This window comes from Polyodon spathula, chromosome 4 (genome assembly GCF_017654505.1).
Source record: "Polyodon spathula isolate WHYD16114869_AA chromosome 4, ASM1765450v1, whole genome shotgun sequence".
NCBI lineage: Eukaryota > Metazoa > Chordata > Actinopteri > Acipenseriformes > Polyodontidae > Polyodon > Polyodon spathula.
The window spans coordinates 72266502-72284061 of NC_054537.1; the positions used below are offsets into that span (position 1 = coordinate 72266502).

General features: G+C 37.8%; 1 protein-coding gene across 2 annotated transcripts in view; it reads right to left on the reverse strand.

The window, feature by feature from the left end:
* Positions 1–17560, reverse strand: part of cap2 (cyclase associated actin cytoskeleton regulatory protein 2) — a 66300-nt gene that overhangs the window by 29678 nt on the left and 19062 nt on the right. For both annotated transcript variants that reach the window (XM_041248523.1, XM_041248522.1), the window contains exon 4: positions 8086–8163. In XM_041248523.1, the coding sequence (XP_041104457.1) occupies positions 8086–8163 (78 nt within the window). The remainder of the gene's footprint in view (positions 1–8085; positions 8164–17560) is intronic.

A 17560-nucleotide genomic window follows, 5' to 3' on the forward strand; every position in this document is an offset into this window, starting at 1 on the left:
TCCAGCATCGTTGTGAAATTGTTTGAACCAACTGCTAAATCACAATGGAGTCAGTTTATTACTCATCTTACTGCATTTAAAATGATAATTTTCAGTTTATACAATTTTGTGCAGTGTGAAAAAAGACGATGAAGCTTCTAAGTCAGAAGAACAAAGTGCTGACACTGGATGATGAAATGTACTGCAAGGCCACAAGAAGGCATGTACATAACCTACACATTCGTATGTGTCACAGGCAAGATGTTAGAGTTTTCTTGGTTGGGAAGATCTTCTGGTTGAATCAGGTGTTTATGAAGAAAACACTGCTGCCAGTCTTCTAAAAGGAAATGTATAAAACCGAGGCATGGAGTGGTTGTCCTCGCAGTCATTCTGCAAATGCTGTGATTAACAAGATGTCCAGGAAGCTGTTAAGGATCAGGTCACTGGTCATTAGTATGATGAAGCATTTACAGCATATAGAAACGGCACATTTTGCTTTCCAACGTGTTGCAGTCAACAATTTTACAAGCTAGCAAAATCCAGTTATGCGGCTGTTGCAGATGTTCAAGAAGCAGTGTAGCAGTAAGTCAAAGTTGTTTTAGTTCTGGGAAGAGTACAAAACTATGGTACACCTCCTCTGAGATCATACCTGATAGCAACTGCAGCCTCCGTCTGATGTGGACCTGCTGCCATGCTTCCCTACATCTTTGCTTTTGATCAGCAAAACTATTTCCAGTGGCTCACTGTCTACATTAGTGATATGCAACTCCTTACAACATTTTACAGGAATCTACTATAGAACTAATATTTTCAGTATATCCTGATGAGGTAGGAGGCTGTGTGGTCCAGTGGTTAAAGAAAAGGGCTTGTAACCATGAGGTCCCGGTTCAAATCTCAGCTCACTCACTGACTAACTGTGTGACCCTGAGCAAGTCACTTAAACTCTTTGTGCTCTGCCTTTCGTAAGTGACTCTGCAGCTGATGCACAGTTCACACACTGTAGTCTCTGCAAGTCGTCTTGGATAAAGGCGTCTGCTAAATAAACTAAAATAATAATTATAATAATAATAATAAAAGGTAATTATGCTCTGTCACTGGTTCCTGTGCAAATGTGTGCAACTAGGACACAGCATAGGAGACATGTTGCTAGGAAACCAATTGAGCAGTTAGGCTCGCCCGGTGCTGAGCTCATGGGGAGGTCCGGATTGGCTGGGGGGGCGTGCTCAGAGAAGGCTGCGTGCAGCTCAAAAAGTGTCTACACCAAAACTTGAGGCGACTGCACTGTCATGCTACACAAAGCTTGCTGTGTTGACACTGAGGAGTTGAGTGTCCGCTCCATGGAGAAAACTACTACGCAAAACCATTCCACTCCAAGATGGTGCTCGTGAAGGCATTGACCAACCAAGGCCGTTTGAAGAGGCAGGAGTCACCGTGAGAATACTGGACTTCAGGAGCCCAGAAGTAAGTCAGTTTAAGGGATGTTGATCCCAAACAGTGTATAGTGCGTGCGTAGTATAGTAGGTTCCTGGAGGGAGATGTTCCTTTTAGTGGGACAAGCATTCGTCTTGTGTGACAAACGTTTATTTTTAGCTTTGTTTTGTTTTCTTTATTAAATGTGACACTAGGAATACCATTGTTGGTACCCTAGTGGCAGCAATCTGCGTGCCTGTGTCAACACCCAATGTTCTGTGTGCCTCAGTATTATTCAGTCACAACCCACATATGTAACAACACCCTGTTAAATGATCCTAAATGTGTAAACCCTTTCTTTTAAAAAACACATGCAGCTCTGCTCCTTTAAGTAAAAGTTCTTGTGAATACATACCACCTGTCACTGAACTGCTCAGATTAATCCTCTTAAATGGCCATAATCTTGATTAATGACTGTACCAGCTATCAGAATACAAACTAATGCCCTTTCAGAAGTCAAAAGGTACACTTTAACAGTCTGTATTAAAGTTTTGTCTTTCTCTTTGAAATGTAGTAGTTGAGAAAATACAAATACGATGACTGAACAAAACCTGGGAGGCATTTCTAACTACTTTGGTGGACACCTCTAGTTATTATAAGATTGTTTTTACAGCTTGTTGTGTGCAACCTATTGCTTCAAATTTATTTTTAAATCAAATCACAATTGTTTACATAAGTCACTGGGTAGTTTCTATTACTCTTGTCTATAACCCATACCCATCCAATTTAAAAAATGAACAGAATTGAAGTTCACTGACAAATGCCACATTCACAATGCTGCATTTGAGCAGTTATCATATGACATGAACCTTTAAGCTTTGTACACAGTAATTTTAGTAAAAAAATAAGAATTGTTAACATCTGTTGGTTCGGATGACGTTACAGACCATGAGAGCGAAGCTCAAATTTTACAAAAAATTTGTATTAAATATTTCTGTACTACAAATCCATTCATGTCAATGAAGTTGAATGTTCAGATTTTTGACTGTGAAGTTACTGACTCTGCTCTGCTTATAACTGACTAGATACAAGCACTAGATAGAACCTTGTCCTTAAGGTGGAATTTTGCTTTACTAAATTCTAAAAATCTGTTTATGCATTATAACAGCAGATGCAATGTGTAAACAAGCCTTGGTCTTGGTCTTCTCCACCATACACACATATTCACTGTCCTAAAACAGATAGTACACCTTACAATAAAAATGTCTTATGTTCATTTGCTTTCTGAAGCAGTAACCTCTGTTAACAATTGCTTTGAGGACGTACAAAAAAGACCCGACAATCCTTTTCTATTATCGTGTAAAGGGCAGTCCAAAGAAAACGTTTGATGAAAGAAGCTTGTAACACATTCAATGAAGGCTTTACATTCTCATTATTTCCAATTCAACCATAAAGGGGGATAAACTGGGATTTTTCATTGCTACAGGCTATTTTTGTTTCCAAGGCAGTAAATACGTTTTTTTTTTTTTTTTTTATCAAATACTTATAGCTGTCATTTGCCTCGTATGCCATGAGGTCACGCTGTATGCTTGGCACACACAAAAGAGGTCACCTTCTCCTCTGATCACACGAGTGCTGCAGACCTCAAAGCTAAACAGAGTGATGCACTCAGAGCTGGTTCTAATACTGTGTACTGTAATACTACAGATGTTCAATTTACGACCACTGATCTCCACATGCTCTATGGATTAGTAAACAGCAAGAGGATTTGGCACACAAGATTTCTTTGAAATCATGAAGCACAGTCAAACGACCAAACAAGGCCTTCGCAAAGCAAGCGCAAGAGGTCTGATCCTTAAAAGGTTCATATGAAATCTGTGAGCATGTGAAGACATCTAAGTCAAAGTGCTTTTAGTTGTGCTTGTTTCTCTTTACACATGGGGGCAGCTTAGCTTTGCCCTGTATATTGCACTGTAGCTCTTTAGCGACTACTTTGTCACCTTCATAAGCTTTTTTGTCATTACTCTATTTGCAAGCCTAACTCTCTGCTGTGGCATGGTAAAAAAAATACCACACATTTTACAGCTTTTGTTCTAATCAAATCCTACGGGTAAGGATTTCACAAACCAATTGCATGAACATACTGATATGTAGAAATATTTGTGTACAATGAAGACATTTCAGACCAAATATCTCAAAAGTGGCTGCTAGACAGCGTTTGTCTGCATTGTATCCGAGTCTCAGACGCTGCTCTGTCAAATGTTGGCTGCTAACAAAATTAGTATAGAACAAATCATACTGAAATAAAATGTTTTTGTTTTTGACACATATAAGGGTTATACTTCCTGTCCACCAACCTCACAAATCACATATGTATTTTAAACCTGCTTCCTTTTTAACATTTGCTTGGACATCTTACAAGATTATACCTTACCTGAAAGAGCCAATGCTGTATGAGCTGTTTTCTTTTGGTCATAAGTTAAAGATACAAAACACGTTAAATAAAATGATCACTTTAATACTGTTAAGTTGTTCACATACACTTACTGAAGTTTAACACGCATATTAAAAAACACACAGAGTAATTATCACTGCATCCTTGCACTTTGCCATTTAGATTCCAGTCTCCGCATTTCTGGCATGGGTAAGAAAAGAGGCATTCACTGGAGCAAGATAATCATTGTGTTTAGTCCTGTTGATCAGGATTTCCTTTGCCAGAAATAATCCTTTTAAGACTAGTCTAAACAAAACCCACTTCTTGCTATATCTTAGAATCTTTAGGTGAACTGCAATATCAAAGTGACTTTCTCATCAGCAATTCTTCCTTGTAAAGTCTTTTTATGAGCTCTCGCTTCATAAACTAGTCTGTTCTGTTAAATCTTAGAGAGGAATTATTGCTTTATTTTTTAATAAACTGTGGGAAACTATTACAGCATTGCACATTGTGTGAAATATTTAATGTTAAAGAGAAAATAACGACAAAATCCAAGACATGGTACAATAAGAGGGGACAATGTGCCATTACTGGCAGATGTTACTTATGTTTTCTGTTTACGAGGGATACTGAGTGATTTCAAACAAGACAGATCCCCTAATATAAAAAAGGATTTTGGGGGGACTGATCACTTCTGAACAGCATCATTGTTGACATGAACAGGAACTTGTCCAGGATACTAGCCACAGCTTTTTCAAACTGTACAATTGGGATATTAAAAAGTTTTATAGCTTAAAATGTTAAATCCACCTTATATAGATACAATATATAGAGTGTTATTTCTAAACAACACACCTTAGGAAAAAAAAAAAAACATTACAGAACATGTCTTTTTCGTATTGTTTCTGTTTATCACCAGTTATGGTGGACAGAATTCTTGTTGCAGGAACTCATAGTAACTTGTGGATTTACCTTAACATAAAATTGGAAGCTATCCTTATAATATAACAAATAACAAAAATACATATTTATTGCAAATATTTAATGCTAATGCTGCATACAATGCCAAAACATTTGCTGTTTAGTTCTACTGATGATTAACAAAAACATATTTAACAAAATCACCATTTGTAAAACAAGTACACTTTTATTTTAGTTTTGCTTCTTAAACCATAACAGTTCTTTGGATGTGTTTGTACTATCCACTTATTTCTGCAGGTTTGTAGCAGATGTATGTCTGATTGGCCTGTAAATTGGTAGTATCAGGCAGAGTTCAAGGATGGAGGAAACTTATGTTACCACATCAAAATCTTTATGTAAGCCAACTATCGGGATCTATAATGTGCACAGGACGCTTTTGAAGAAATAAACAGATAGCTTTGTTACATTTGTGAGCAAGCTGTCACATATGTGAGCGTGTGTAACTTGCAATGCCTTGTTGCTGTAATTGTGTCTGTACGCATGTAGGTTGTCTGTCAGGATAACATGATTACTACATAAATGTACTATACTGACACATGGTGGTCAATACCTAATCTGAAAACCCTCCGATATAAACTTGTATCACCTCTCAAATATTCAGTTTCAGCTGCCCGAAGTTTGTTGATGAGGCTGGTGACATGCGACTAGATCCAGGGCCTCAACAGGAAACTGCCTGCAAGGGTTGTTTTGCAGGCAGCTTTTATAACAAAGCCTGCAGTTGTTGTTGTGCTGGAAGCAGTGACATCAGTGTACTCACAGTTAAACAGCATCATGTGCAGTTTGTGGAAAGATACCCCAACTAAAAGCTCCCCCTATGTGTACATAAAATAATCTGAAAAGATCAGTTTAAACTCATTCTTTTACAGGGGCTGCTGTAGCCAGTATTGGACAAGAAAACCGCAGCACACTAAAGCACTGGTTTGCAACCTTTTTTTCAAACTGTACCCTTTCTGTCTGGAGGTTTCACTTCAAGTACCCCTTAGCAATTTTTGCTCCCCTGAATGATACCATGGTTACAATAACACTGTGATCTAAACCAAAGGTCTACGGCTGTAACAGAAAACAAATAACTGTCACATAAGTGAAGTCAGCAAAACTCACTACACAATTTTCTGGCTTGTAAGCATTTTAATGGCTTAAAACAACAACTTTAAAGGAGAGTAGTGTGTAATTTAAGGACTGTTTTCTGTATTTGTTTATTCTGTTTTTTTTCTGTGTTTATTTTGTTTTTAAATTTTCAGGCTTTTTGTAGGATATTGCCCAAAACTACTCTAGTTTGATGTATTGAGTCATCCCGAGAAGGGTCAAATAACAGCACAGACGGGAACTGCAGTGAACACAAAACACAGTAAGTGTAGTCTCTGGTTTTCTTTCAATGTTTATAAGGTAAACAATTTCATTTGTTTTTGTTTGGGGGTGGGGGAGTTTATCTGTGTTGGTTAAAACCTAAAAGAAGAACAATAAATCACTACAACATCATCAAAACATTTCCCATCACTCTAGGCTTGTTTCTATCTTCCACAATAACCTACGTGTCTTCACTAAAAACAAAACCCATGCTAGGGTCAGTAAAAATCCATGCAGATGGCTTCACCATACAAATGTAGTTTTACTTTTTTTTTTTTATAACTGCCACACGTCAGAAAATGTACAGTGTACGCAATGATGTTCCCACCAAACACTTAGTGTCCCACGATACATGACTGAAACGAATGGTTATAGTCTGACTGTTGGGCATTGTATTTAATTTAAACTTCGACAAACATTTAATTTAAACACATTAGGCGTGATGCGTGTATCTTCTCTTTCCCAAATTTGCAATCCTATCATTGGCTTGTTGTTAGCTACAATATGCCTCTTCATGACTTCAAACTCTCTGATGGGTAGGTAACTCGTAGCTTGTGCAGTGTTCTATTTATTCATACTTGTTGTTGTCACTGTATTTCTTTGACACTTCATTTTTTTTAAAATAAAGAAGTCCCTCATAGAGCACACAGATTACATTACAGGGTCTAGTGACTGCTGGCTTGTGCGTCAGTCATGTGCTCAAGAACCCCAGATGAAACGTTACACCAAACGTTTTCACTGCATCGTTGATGCAATAGTATATTTAAGGAATGCAGTATTTGCAAGCGGCAGTGTCTGTCAATGGAGGCTCTACCGTGTGGTATTTGATCAAGACAGGAGTTACGTGTCCCAAGCCGAAGTGGAGCCTTTATTGAGAGGGCAAATGAGAAAACCATTTTTCTCATTTTATTTAAATCAACACTAGACCTAGACTTACCTTGAATTTGTAGTGATTCGTCGAGACATTTATAACTTAAAAAAATAATGATGGCATACATATTGAGAGAAAAAAATGAATAATATTTTACTTGTCAGAGTTGCTTATAGTTTATCTGCCAGATTGGCGCAATACTTCTGATTATTCCGTGTCTCAGTTTGTTGTTGAAAAATGCTGCGCTCTAGTCCAGCTGACTGTGGATTAGCTGATGTGGCAGTGCCAGGTACAACATTGATTGGCTGGTTTTGAGGCACAGCACTGATTGGATAATCCAGTGGACAGAGAAATACATGTGGTTATTAGATTTTGTAATGTGAACGGAGTTTTCATTATGGAAATTCTTGTGTACTTGTGTGGTGTAGCAGTGGGCATCTATCGTCTGATAGAAACCTGCTAAAGCTGGAAGCTGATTGGCTTATGGCACCGAATTGTTTTCTAATAAAGTGCAAATCAAGGGTTTAAAATGTTCTCATCAATATTAACATTAGCAACATTGGACCCTATTCACAACACTAGGTGTTGCCCTAAATGGTGTACCAGAGTGAAGCCTGACACAGCAACTTAAATGGTTCACAGGTGGTGATAAGGTACCAGGAAGTAAAATGAACCACAATTAAAGTAAAAACAAAAAGTGCTAAAAAGTGGTGACTGATTTTATAGCATTGGTTGCACCTTCAATCTAGACATTATCATCCTTCCTTTTTATAGCCTGCACACTGGCAATTTATAAAACATACAGGGGGGTTGAATTCTAAGCCAGGGATCCTTGTTTTACCCTATACAAATTCAGAAGCAGTATTTTGTAATGGAGCCAGCTCTCTTTGTTGACCTTGATGTAAATGAGAACCCCAAGGATTAATTAGAAAGACATTCAGAGGCCCTGTACTCTCAACACACTGCAATTTGCATACTAACTCTTGGAAGGGTAACCAAAAGGAAGGTCTAATCTGCAGCTTCAGCTCTGCTATTTAAATGATGTAAATGAACAATCACTCACCTCAGGTGGCTGCTGGTGTGTAGATGCTAACTTCACAAAACCCCTCTGTTCCTGGAAAGCAGCGTTGACCATTTCAGCCTGAAATAAGAGAATCCCATACAATATGAATCTGAAATCAATTTAATTCTATCACCCAGCACACACTGTCAATATGTTCCTTTATTTATTTATTTATTTAATCAAATAATACATAAGTAGAAAACAGCATTACAGAATACCAAGTTGAATGCAATTAATAATGTAATTGATTAAATATAATAAATATATAAAACTGATTGTTATTGTTAAATAAAAGTTCAACATTACCTCAGACTGCCCACACCCTATTTGATTTGACCTCCTACTATATTTATTTAAATAAATATTTTTTACTATATCTCCTATCAATCCCAGGGATGGTCACAAGATATAGGCCCATGTTAGTTTAAATGTATCACTTGCCACAATTGTCATTTAGTTTCTTCCCAGCTGATTAGAGATACATTATGTCTGTACCTTAAAGAACTACAAGAGGAATAAACACAGTTCTCAGAAAATTGAATAATTTAAAATAAAGAAAGAAAATATCACAAAATCATGCATTTTGCACAGTAACATAAACAATACATCTTATATTCATCACAGGGTCCTGCAAATTAACGTTTGATGCTTATCTGAGAATGACAACATAAAAAACACCACCACAAATAACCGAAACCGGTTCACCGAGGTGCACACTTGTACGCTTGACCATGTTTTCCCATACTTACACTATGCACATAACCTGTTAAAGAAGTGTTAACTAAAGGCCTGGTCACACAAGCAACTGTTTCTGATGATAACAAGAGGGAGACTTGTGTTGCCCACGTGTTGCCTTGTGTGACTAGGCTGGTCATCATACTGGTGACAAGCCGACAATGTTTTGACTAGTTTAGGAATCTGTTCTATTTTGCTGGCGATATGAGGGCAACAAACTCAATAGTACTGTCACATGGTAAACAAATGCTTTTACAGTATATTCAGAATACAGTCAGTAACTCAATCACAGTATGCTGAATATGACTGCATAACGTGATGTGATGTGAAGGCTTATTTGAAATGAAATGTTGTGTTATGACTGATTCTGGTAAATAAAACAATTACATACCAATAAGAAAAACAAATTGTTGCACTGACTTTACGTATATAATGCATTAATTTGTAATACTGCATAGACTGTCACTCCCCCTCCTTTCTTCTGTAGAATGTGGCTCTTTTCTTGTTTTTCTCCAGTTCAATTTGGAATGTGCAGCTATTTCAAAGACAAAGCTGTAGATGAAAACTAGCTGTGCTTCCTGTGTTTGCAGTTCAAACTCAATCCAATGGTCTGCAATCTGACCATGTGACTTACAGCAAAGGTAAGATGATGCAGCAGTTTATCGATAACATTGTATCTGAAACATTTGCACATTCAGAATTATGCAGAAAAACCATACACCTCTAAACTCCTGCAGCACAGCAGGGAGCAGACTGACAGTGATGTAGTGCCTTAGTGAGTAAAGGTAATGCTAAAAGTGAAAGAGCTCTTGTGGAAATCCAAAGTTAGACGGGAAGAAGTTATTGCTGCACTCCCTCACCCCTCAACCCTACACCAGCTACCTATGAGCTTATGTATATAATAAACCAGCATTGCACACATTAAAAAAAAAAGCTTTGCAGAAGCCTTAATTTTTTTTTTTTTTTTGCAATAACATTTATGCTGATCTTGATGGATGTCAGTCCTATAACACTAAATTGACTGCCTGGGTACCAAAGCAGACTAATAATCTAATTTGAAAACCAGTAGAGAGCTGTTATTTAAAAGAAGTCAAATGCTGCTATCTTGAGATTTACAGTATCAACAAATCCTTGAAATTGTTACTTAATTGTCAGGTTAAAGTTTTAATGAACAGGTTATGGGGTTTACAACGAAACACAATGCTTAATGTAGCTGCTGTCTATGTTGTACTGATTCTTGTAAAAATCTTTTTCAACATAGTCACGCTTGTTTTGATATTTTTAGTCACATACCCTTGGTCAGTTATTTTTGTTTCACGTCAAGCTGAGCATCAGATCATTCACTGAGAGCCTCACAGCATCTGCTGCTTGCATCTATTCAGAAACATGCCATTCTCTCCCAACTCCTCTCGCAGTTTAAAAAAGGACATGACCAAGGATATATGAATAAACTTTTTGAAAAACAATTAAAAAATGACAAAAATGAAACTGTTACAACGCACCTGTTTGGCCAAAAATACATACTCAGTTATTGCCCTTTTTGAACTATACAACAGGATAACCATGACCACACTCGATTTCCAGCAATGCTTTTTTGGTTAGGCACTTATAACATGCCTTAGTATTTATGCCCCTTAAAATGGGAAGACCAACCAAAGCACGAAGGCAAATTATAATCTTTCAGAAGCCTACTGATCTACACTTGACAAGGATTTACCATGCTGTTACAATATTGGTTAATAAAACTCACCCTTACTGTAAACTTACCATGAACCTTTAAAGTATCCCTGATCCTATCTACAGTATTAACACTATCTCAACAATATAATAAGACATGTTGAAAAATATTCCCAGAACCACTTATACTATGGAACAAACTCATGAATTCCTTGGAACAATAATTTATTGAGTCAAATTCTCATTGCTTGTATGATAATAAACAGCTCAATGCAATGTCCGGTCCTTTTATGGGAAAATAAAGCCTTGTTGAGAAAATCCAAGAGTATGCTTGTCCTTATAAGGAACTGCATTGAACTGATTTTTTTTTCAGATGTGTGTTTCCCTATGACAATGCTAAAGTCAGCTCAGTCTGTTAGTCGCCAGTGTTGGTTGAGGTAAGTAAGTTCATATGATAGTGGTAGTGGATGCATCAGTGACTATGAGATGCTTTTTCTTTTTCTGGTTTTACAGACTCCTACGACTAAAGTACCTTTGGAAATGCTTCTCTTGGACAGCAGCCCTACACTAGTACAGGATGCACTAGGGCTAAGCCTGAACCTACATTTGTATTCAGGTTTGTAACAAACACTATTGTCTTATGTGCATAAATATCCACATTGAATCAGATTTAGTTTCTGATTTGTGGATGTAAAATGTAGAAAACCATAATTAATGACGGACTAACTGGGGCAGCCCAATGGCACATTGATTTACAAGCAAAAGCAGCACAACAAGATATAATACATACAATCCTTTTTGTATTATTGATTGAATACAATTGTCTTCTAATTCCTTATCATTTGTAATACAAAATAATGTAATGGAGTGTAAATGAGTGAACTAGACTGGCTTCACACACTCCAGTTCCATTATGGTTTACTTCTGGTTACCTGAACCAAACAGACAATTAAATGGTCCCAAAGGGCAGAAGTATATTCACATAAACCTGCAGTATTTACCTATCAGTTTATCCCTAACTCTAAAAACACCCAGTCATAAAACTGAGCTAAAACTGCCTTCAGTATCAATTTAAATTTGACCTAAAATCAATGTCTGTACCTTTTTAGTGTTGTGCCTAAGTTATTGAATACTTCATGTACATTGAATACATTAATAACTGTCCAAATACTTTGTGAGTTACAGTGCTTTTCAATGACTCCTGTAAGCCTTAATCCTATTTAAAATGCTTATAGAGTGATTTATAAAATTGGTATTTTAAATACTATATCCTGGTTGGTCAAAACAGCATATCACCATGGGTTGGCACTTCTTTTCAAAAAGGGGCAAATCACTGGTAAATATCCCCATACACCACTAGAACTTTGAAAAAAACTAAACAAAAACGGAAGCCATTTTATTGCAATAAAAATAATTAACCAGATTTATGTAAATGTTGACCTTTCGGGAAACTGAAGAGCAGGTGAGATTTTGAATGAGTCTGAATCGGGCATCATTACCTCTAATTCAATTAGTGAAAAAAAAAGCAAAAGTATTTAAATCAATTAAAAACTCGCCATTCTGATCACTCAGCCCCTTAGCTCGGAACTCTGCCAGAACTATAGCTTTTCCCTATCCCATTCTGAAAATGCATAGTTTAAAAAAAAAAAAAAATTAAATTAAAACGTTCAGCTTTGTCAAAAAAAAAAGATTTGGGTGTCTCTTAAAAGAGCCTTCTGTGGTTAAATGGATGTTTTGTTACCACTGCCCCAGTCTATCGTATGTCTGTACTCCTCCTTTGGTCGCTTGTGATCAGTGATGCGAGTATTTAGAAAAGCATCTCAACAATTCCTGCAGGTATCTTTCTCTCCACAGAAATCATTCCAGGTACGATGGTTACATCTCTTCTGCTGTGCCCTGCATTTTTTAATTGTTTAACACAGGCTCAGTAGTTTTCCACTTTGTCCAGCCATAAACCACAGTCAGTTTGATAAGTGACCGGGTATTTCATAATGCAAATAGCATCTTTCTTACCACTGTGAAGCTGTATTGCTAATCTGCTATGGATATGGACCCTCTGTCACTTTCGTGGAAAACAAAGGACGATTTAAAAAATAAATAAATAAAAAAACAGCACTGTCACCTGATACTGTCGCAAATCTTGTGAAGCAGGGTCTGAGTGACTAAAGGCAGAATAATTTTGTGCTGTGTCATGATGAAAGTGGGCAGTAATATTTTACTTCAAAATCTAATGAACAAACCAATAATTACAAGAAATATAACTAATCAAATAAAGTAAAACTGCAGTTTCAATGGCAATGTTCAATTCAACATCTACAAATTGCTTAGATTTTCTGTTTTTAATTAATGCATTTTTGGTTTTATTTTTAAAGTTACTGTATATTGAACTATTTTTTCTTTAGGTGGAAGGATATTTAATAAAAAATACTTTTTACAATTTAGTTAACCCATTTTTTAACCCTGAAGTGCAATAAGGCACTTCAGGGTGTGTGATATACTTTAATATCACCAAGCTCTGGGCAGCTGAAGCCACACATCTCACACCCCCTGTTGTGCCTTACTGCTTTGTATGTCAACATGGGATACATAAATACCTTTCATTATATTTGCAAGATGTACACATGAATATGGAACATCTGCTGGAAAAAGTATATGCAAATCTCTCAATATACTGTACTATTAATTAATCCATACAGTATTAAAAAAGAGGGATCTTTCATTTCACCTGTAAATTCTACCTGACAAGCAGTAGTGAATAGGAAGAATTCAATTAACTGTCTTTCTTCTTCCAGAAGACAACAATGTTAACTAAAAGCCTGCCCTTCATTAGTGAAATGTGTACCTTCACCTTTAAATAAGTTTGGGTTCTTCATTGAAGCATCATGAAACCTGTTGAATGGTGTGGCGCGGTACACCCCGCCCCTGTGCGTGTTGTTTATTTCGTGTTTGTGTTGTTATTATTTAAAATTAATGTTTGTTGTGCACGGGTGTTTAAGGTTGACAGGGAAGAGTTAATGGTCTTCCCTGCCAAATCACTTGACATGCAGAGTGAGCCTGGACTTGACTGCATAATTAAGAAACAATTGAGCCCCGGCACAGCTGTATAAAAGAGCAGATCAACCGCTCATTATGGTTGGGTGATCAGAGGTGGGTTTACAGCGAAATATAACAATTGCTACTCATGCTGCCTTCTTTTATCTGTCTGTTTTGGCCACCGTGCCATTTACTTTGGAAAAGTGTTTTGTTTTATGTTCAAACTGTTTATTTTACGGATTGGATAGTTTGACAGTTTATTCCAGGATTAGCTGGAAGTCAGTCATGCAGGAAGGTGGCGGATCCACAATACCAGAGGTCATCGCCTTAATGCGGTAGGCGATGTGTCAGTCACGGATTGGAGGATACTTGACTGGACTGGCCACTGAAGGGGCGTGACTGAGGGTATTTCAGGGGATCTGTTCCTTTGTTATGGGTACAGACCGACCTGTAAAAGGAGTAGGGAAATAACCATGAGTGCTATATTTTGTTTATGTTTACAACTGTTTATTTGTTATTATTAGACGGCTAAACACCTAGGAGCTGTCGCCTTCAAGCCAGCATTAAAACCTGTACTACAACTTCTGCACCAAATCACTAATCACTGTGTATTCACCACCAGCATAGGAGCACTGCGAAAGGACACAGCCATGCCTGGGCACTGCCTTTGTTTATTATTGTTTTGGGACAAATCCAGTATTAGATTGCTGTGTAGTTGCCAGCGCTATTATTGAATGGTGCAAAACCATGAAAAAGAAGAAGAAAATAACTGTTTTCACCATGTTAACTGTTAACACACAACTCTGTCTGTATGTTATTGTTGGAGCACTGCACCACCTCCACACCTGTGCACTACAAACCACTTTGTCACAATCATCTTAAACTAATTTTTTTAAGTTCAGCGTTACAAATGCCTTGTTTTCCTAATTAGAATCTTGGTGGCTTCATGCTTGGTCATGGCAATCACAAACAAAGCAAGATTTCAAGAGTTTATTCTGATTTGTATGGAAAAGAGTCACACAAGAGGAGTGTGAGATAGGACTGACATCCTTTTGCATAATTAATAGGTTTTAATGAAGTTTCAATGAAGTACAAGTCAGCTAAAAATACATACATTGATCTTTAAAGGTGAGCGATATTGTGTGTCCTTCAATTAACAAATGCTAAAAAAAAACAAAAAAAACCTAAATTAACAAATGTGTCAGTAATCAACATGCCCTGCCATGGCTATAAATTCAAACTTACAGCTATCAGTATAATGAGTTGAAGACCATGACCTGATTCTATACCAACAGTATGTACAGGATGGTATAGAATAAAAGTGAGCAATTAAATGTTTATTCACAATTTGATAAGCGGCTCTCCAGATACATGCATACATAATTGTGACATACAGATAGATGGATGTACAGACAGACAGACATCCCCTATATTCCCAGAATTGGATAACTTCAGCTAAATAAGGTTTATACAGTTTCATGTTTGAGTAAGCAGTCCTACAGATATATAGAAAAGTGTAAGTGTGACATACATCTGGACAAGTGTAGGGACAGACAGAAATTCTTTATTTCCCAGAATCTGCTTTTCTCAATAACTTGTGATAAATAATGTTAGTAGCATATGGAACAGTGATGGGTTGACGAGGGTCCGATCTGAAATTCAGCCTCCCGCCATGAGGAGGTGCTGAACCAGCAGTGAGTTCTCCTTCTCCGGGATCTGCAGGGCCGTGATGCCTGTCACTTTTATAGGCCGCCACCTTGGTGAACGAAGGCAGCATAAGTGCTCAGGTCTCTGCAACTCTCGTCAGCTGTCATTAAAAACACCTGTCCTCCAAGGGTATGGCTGATTAGCTCTGGGTACAAAGGGGTGTGTGTTGTCTTGCAGCTGCTGTTAGAAAAGTTGAGACGTAAAGAGACAACAGGTGGAGGGTGAAAAAGGGTGATGCGATGATCGTGTACTGTGTGTGCCTTTTTCACAAAAGTATCAGCACCAGCCTTCAACGTGTTTATCACCTCACTGTTTATACTGCACTGTGTGTCCTCAAATAAGTAAGACAGTTTATTTTACTTGAATTTAAAAACTCTGACACACTTGTGTTTTGTTTCTGAAGCCCCACACCCGGTAACAGGAATATATATGGTAAAATGTGAAGAGTGACATACGTACATACATACCCATGGGGGTAACAAATGAGCAAAATACCATGTCATTGTGAACACTGTGGTGCTGTGCACATGATGGAATGAACACAGAAGAAGAAAAGAATAGCTATGACCTGTGAATCACCAATTATTTTACACTTTACAAAGGGCATTGTTCAAACAAACAGCAAGAAGAGGAGTTTTATCTGAAACTGCAAAACATGGTGACAAAAAAGTAAATGACCACTGTTATAGGGGTGGCTGTGAGAGATTGGAGACACACATAGGTTGTATTTGACCATGCCACTCAAGCGCTCAGGTTTAATTAAAAACAGCTAAAAATAAACGTTTGCCAAAAACTTACATTTCAACAAACTTTATTTACTAACTTAAAAAGAAACAAAAATACTTTTTACATGTGCAAGGCCTCAGCCCTACCACAACCATATTAAGCATCTCCTTGAAACACAGACGGTAAGCAAATAAGCAATAATTCAATTAGATGATGAACTTACTAAGAAAGCATCATAACTATGAAAAACAAGATGTAAATAATGTAGTTTCACTGTGCAATGTTTGCAAATGAGTTAGGATCATTTAACACTACTCAGCATTCTGCAGACTATAGTAATGTCCTTTATAACAGAAATCTGATCTCAAATAAGACTGTTATCTACTACTGAAAAGACAAAGGGCTTGATTGTGGTCTTAATTTTCGGGTGTAAAAACGTATAAGAAAATACAAGTTAACAAATGTCCAAAATGTGTTCATTCTTACCCGGACAACTGTTATAAAGAATATTGTTATGAACCTTTCCCTTTATAAAAATGTGTATGTGTATGGGAAGGAGGGCTCTGCTTCGCCTGGGGCCGCTACTAGTCCTGCAGGACCGCAGGAAGCACCTGGGCCGGCGCCTTAGAAAAGGGGGCTGCCGGCTAAAAAAAAAAGGGGGGGTGGGGGGGGGGGGGGGGGGGGGTCAGGAGACCAGCTCCCCCAGCCGCACTTTCGCAGCAGGAGAAACTGTGGCTGAAGCCCCGGAAGAGGGAGTTGCCAGCCACGAAGGAGTGGGGGGTGAAGGACCTCCCACCATGGCCGCCACCATCGACACCTTGCTCCCCCTCTTCCGGGACTTTGAGACTAAGGGGGGAGGTGGCCGTTGGGGCCATGTGTGCTTTGCACAAGGGGGGGGGGGGATATGTAGCAGGCCCGTAGGAAAGCCCTGCTATTTAAAGTTATTTGTTTATTTTAGAACAGGGTTTCCCCCTCCGCCCGTCTTAGTTTGTGTTTGTATTATGATTTATTTATTTGTTTATATTTATTTGGCGAAAGTCGTGTGGTTTTGTTTATTATGATTTATGTACGTGTTTGTATATATGACGTTGTGGCCGTGCGTTTTGTTTTGTTGTTTTGTATATGTTTTGCAGCGTGGATGGGAAGCCCCATCCACATTAAAAACCTGTGCAGAAGGTGGCCATCTCCCGAATTAATTAAGCAATTAATTTATTGCTAATTGGGAGATGGTCACCTGTATAAATACCTGCAGCTCTCTGCACTCCGGGGTGAGTGTTCAGAAGTGGTGAATGGGAGAGTGTGAGAGGAACGATTTAATTTAAAAGATATAGGAACAGTGAAGGCAATTGCCCAGCCTGACCTATACTTGTGTTTGTGAGTTTGTGATTTTGTTTTCATTTAAATATTTTATTTGTGCTCTGTGAGCAAATGTTTATTTTTGTTTGACTATTTTACTTATTTTTGTATTTAATAAACAGCGCGCGTTGCACGTCTTTGAACTGCAGTACCTACCTCTGTTTTTGTTCCGCCTTCTGGTCTGACGTCACCGCAGCGCCATTTCCTGCCACAAAGTGTCTAACCATATTAATGCTGATTA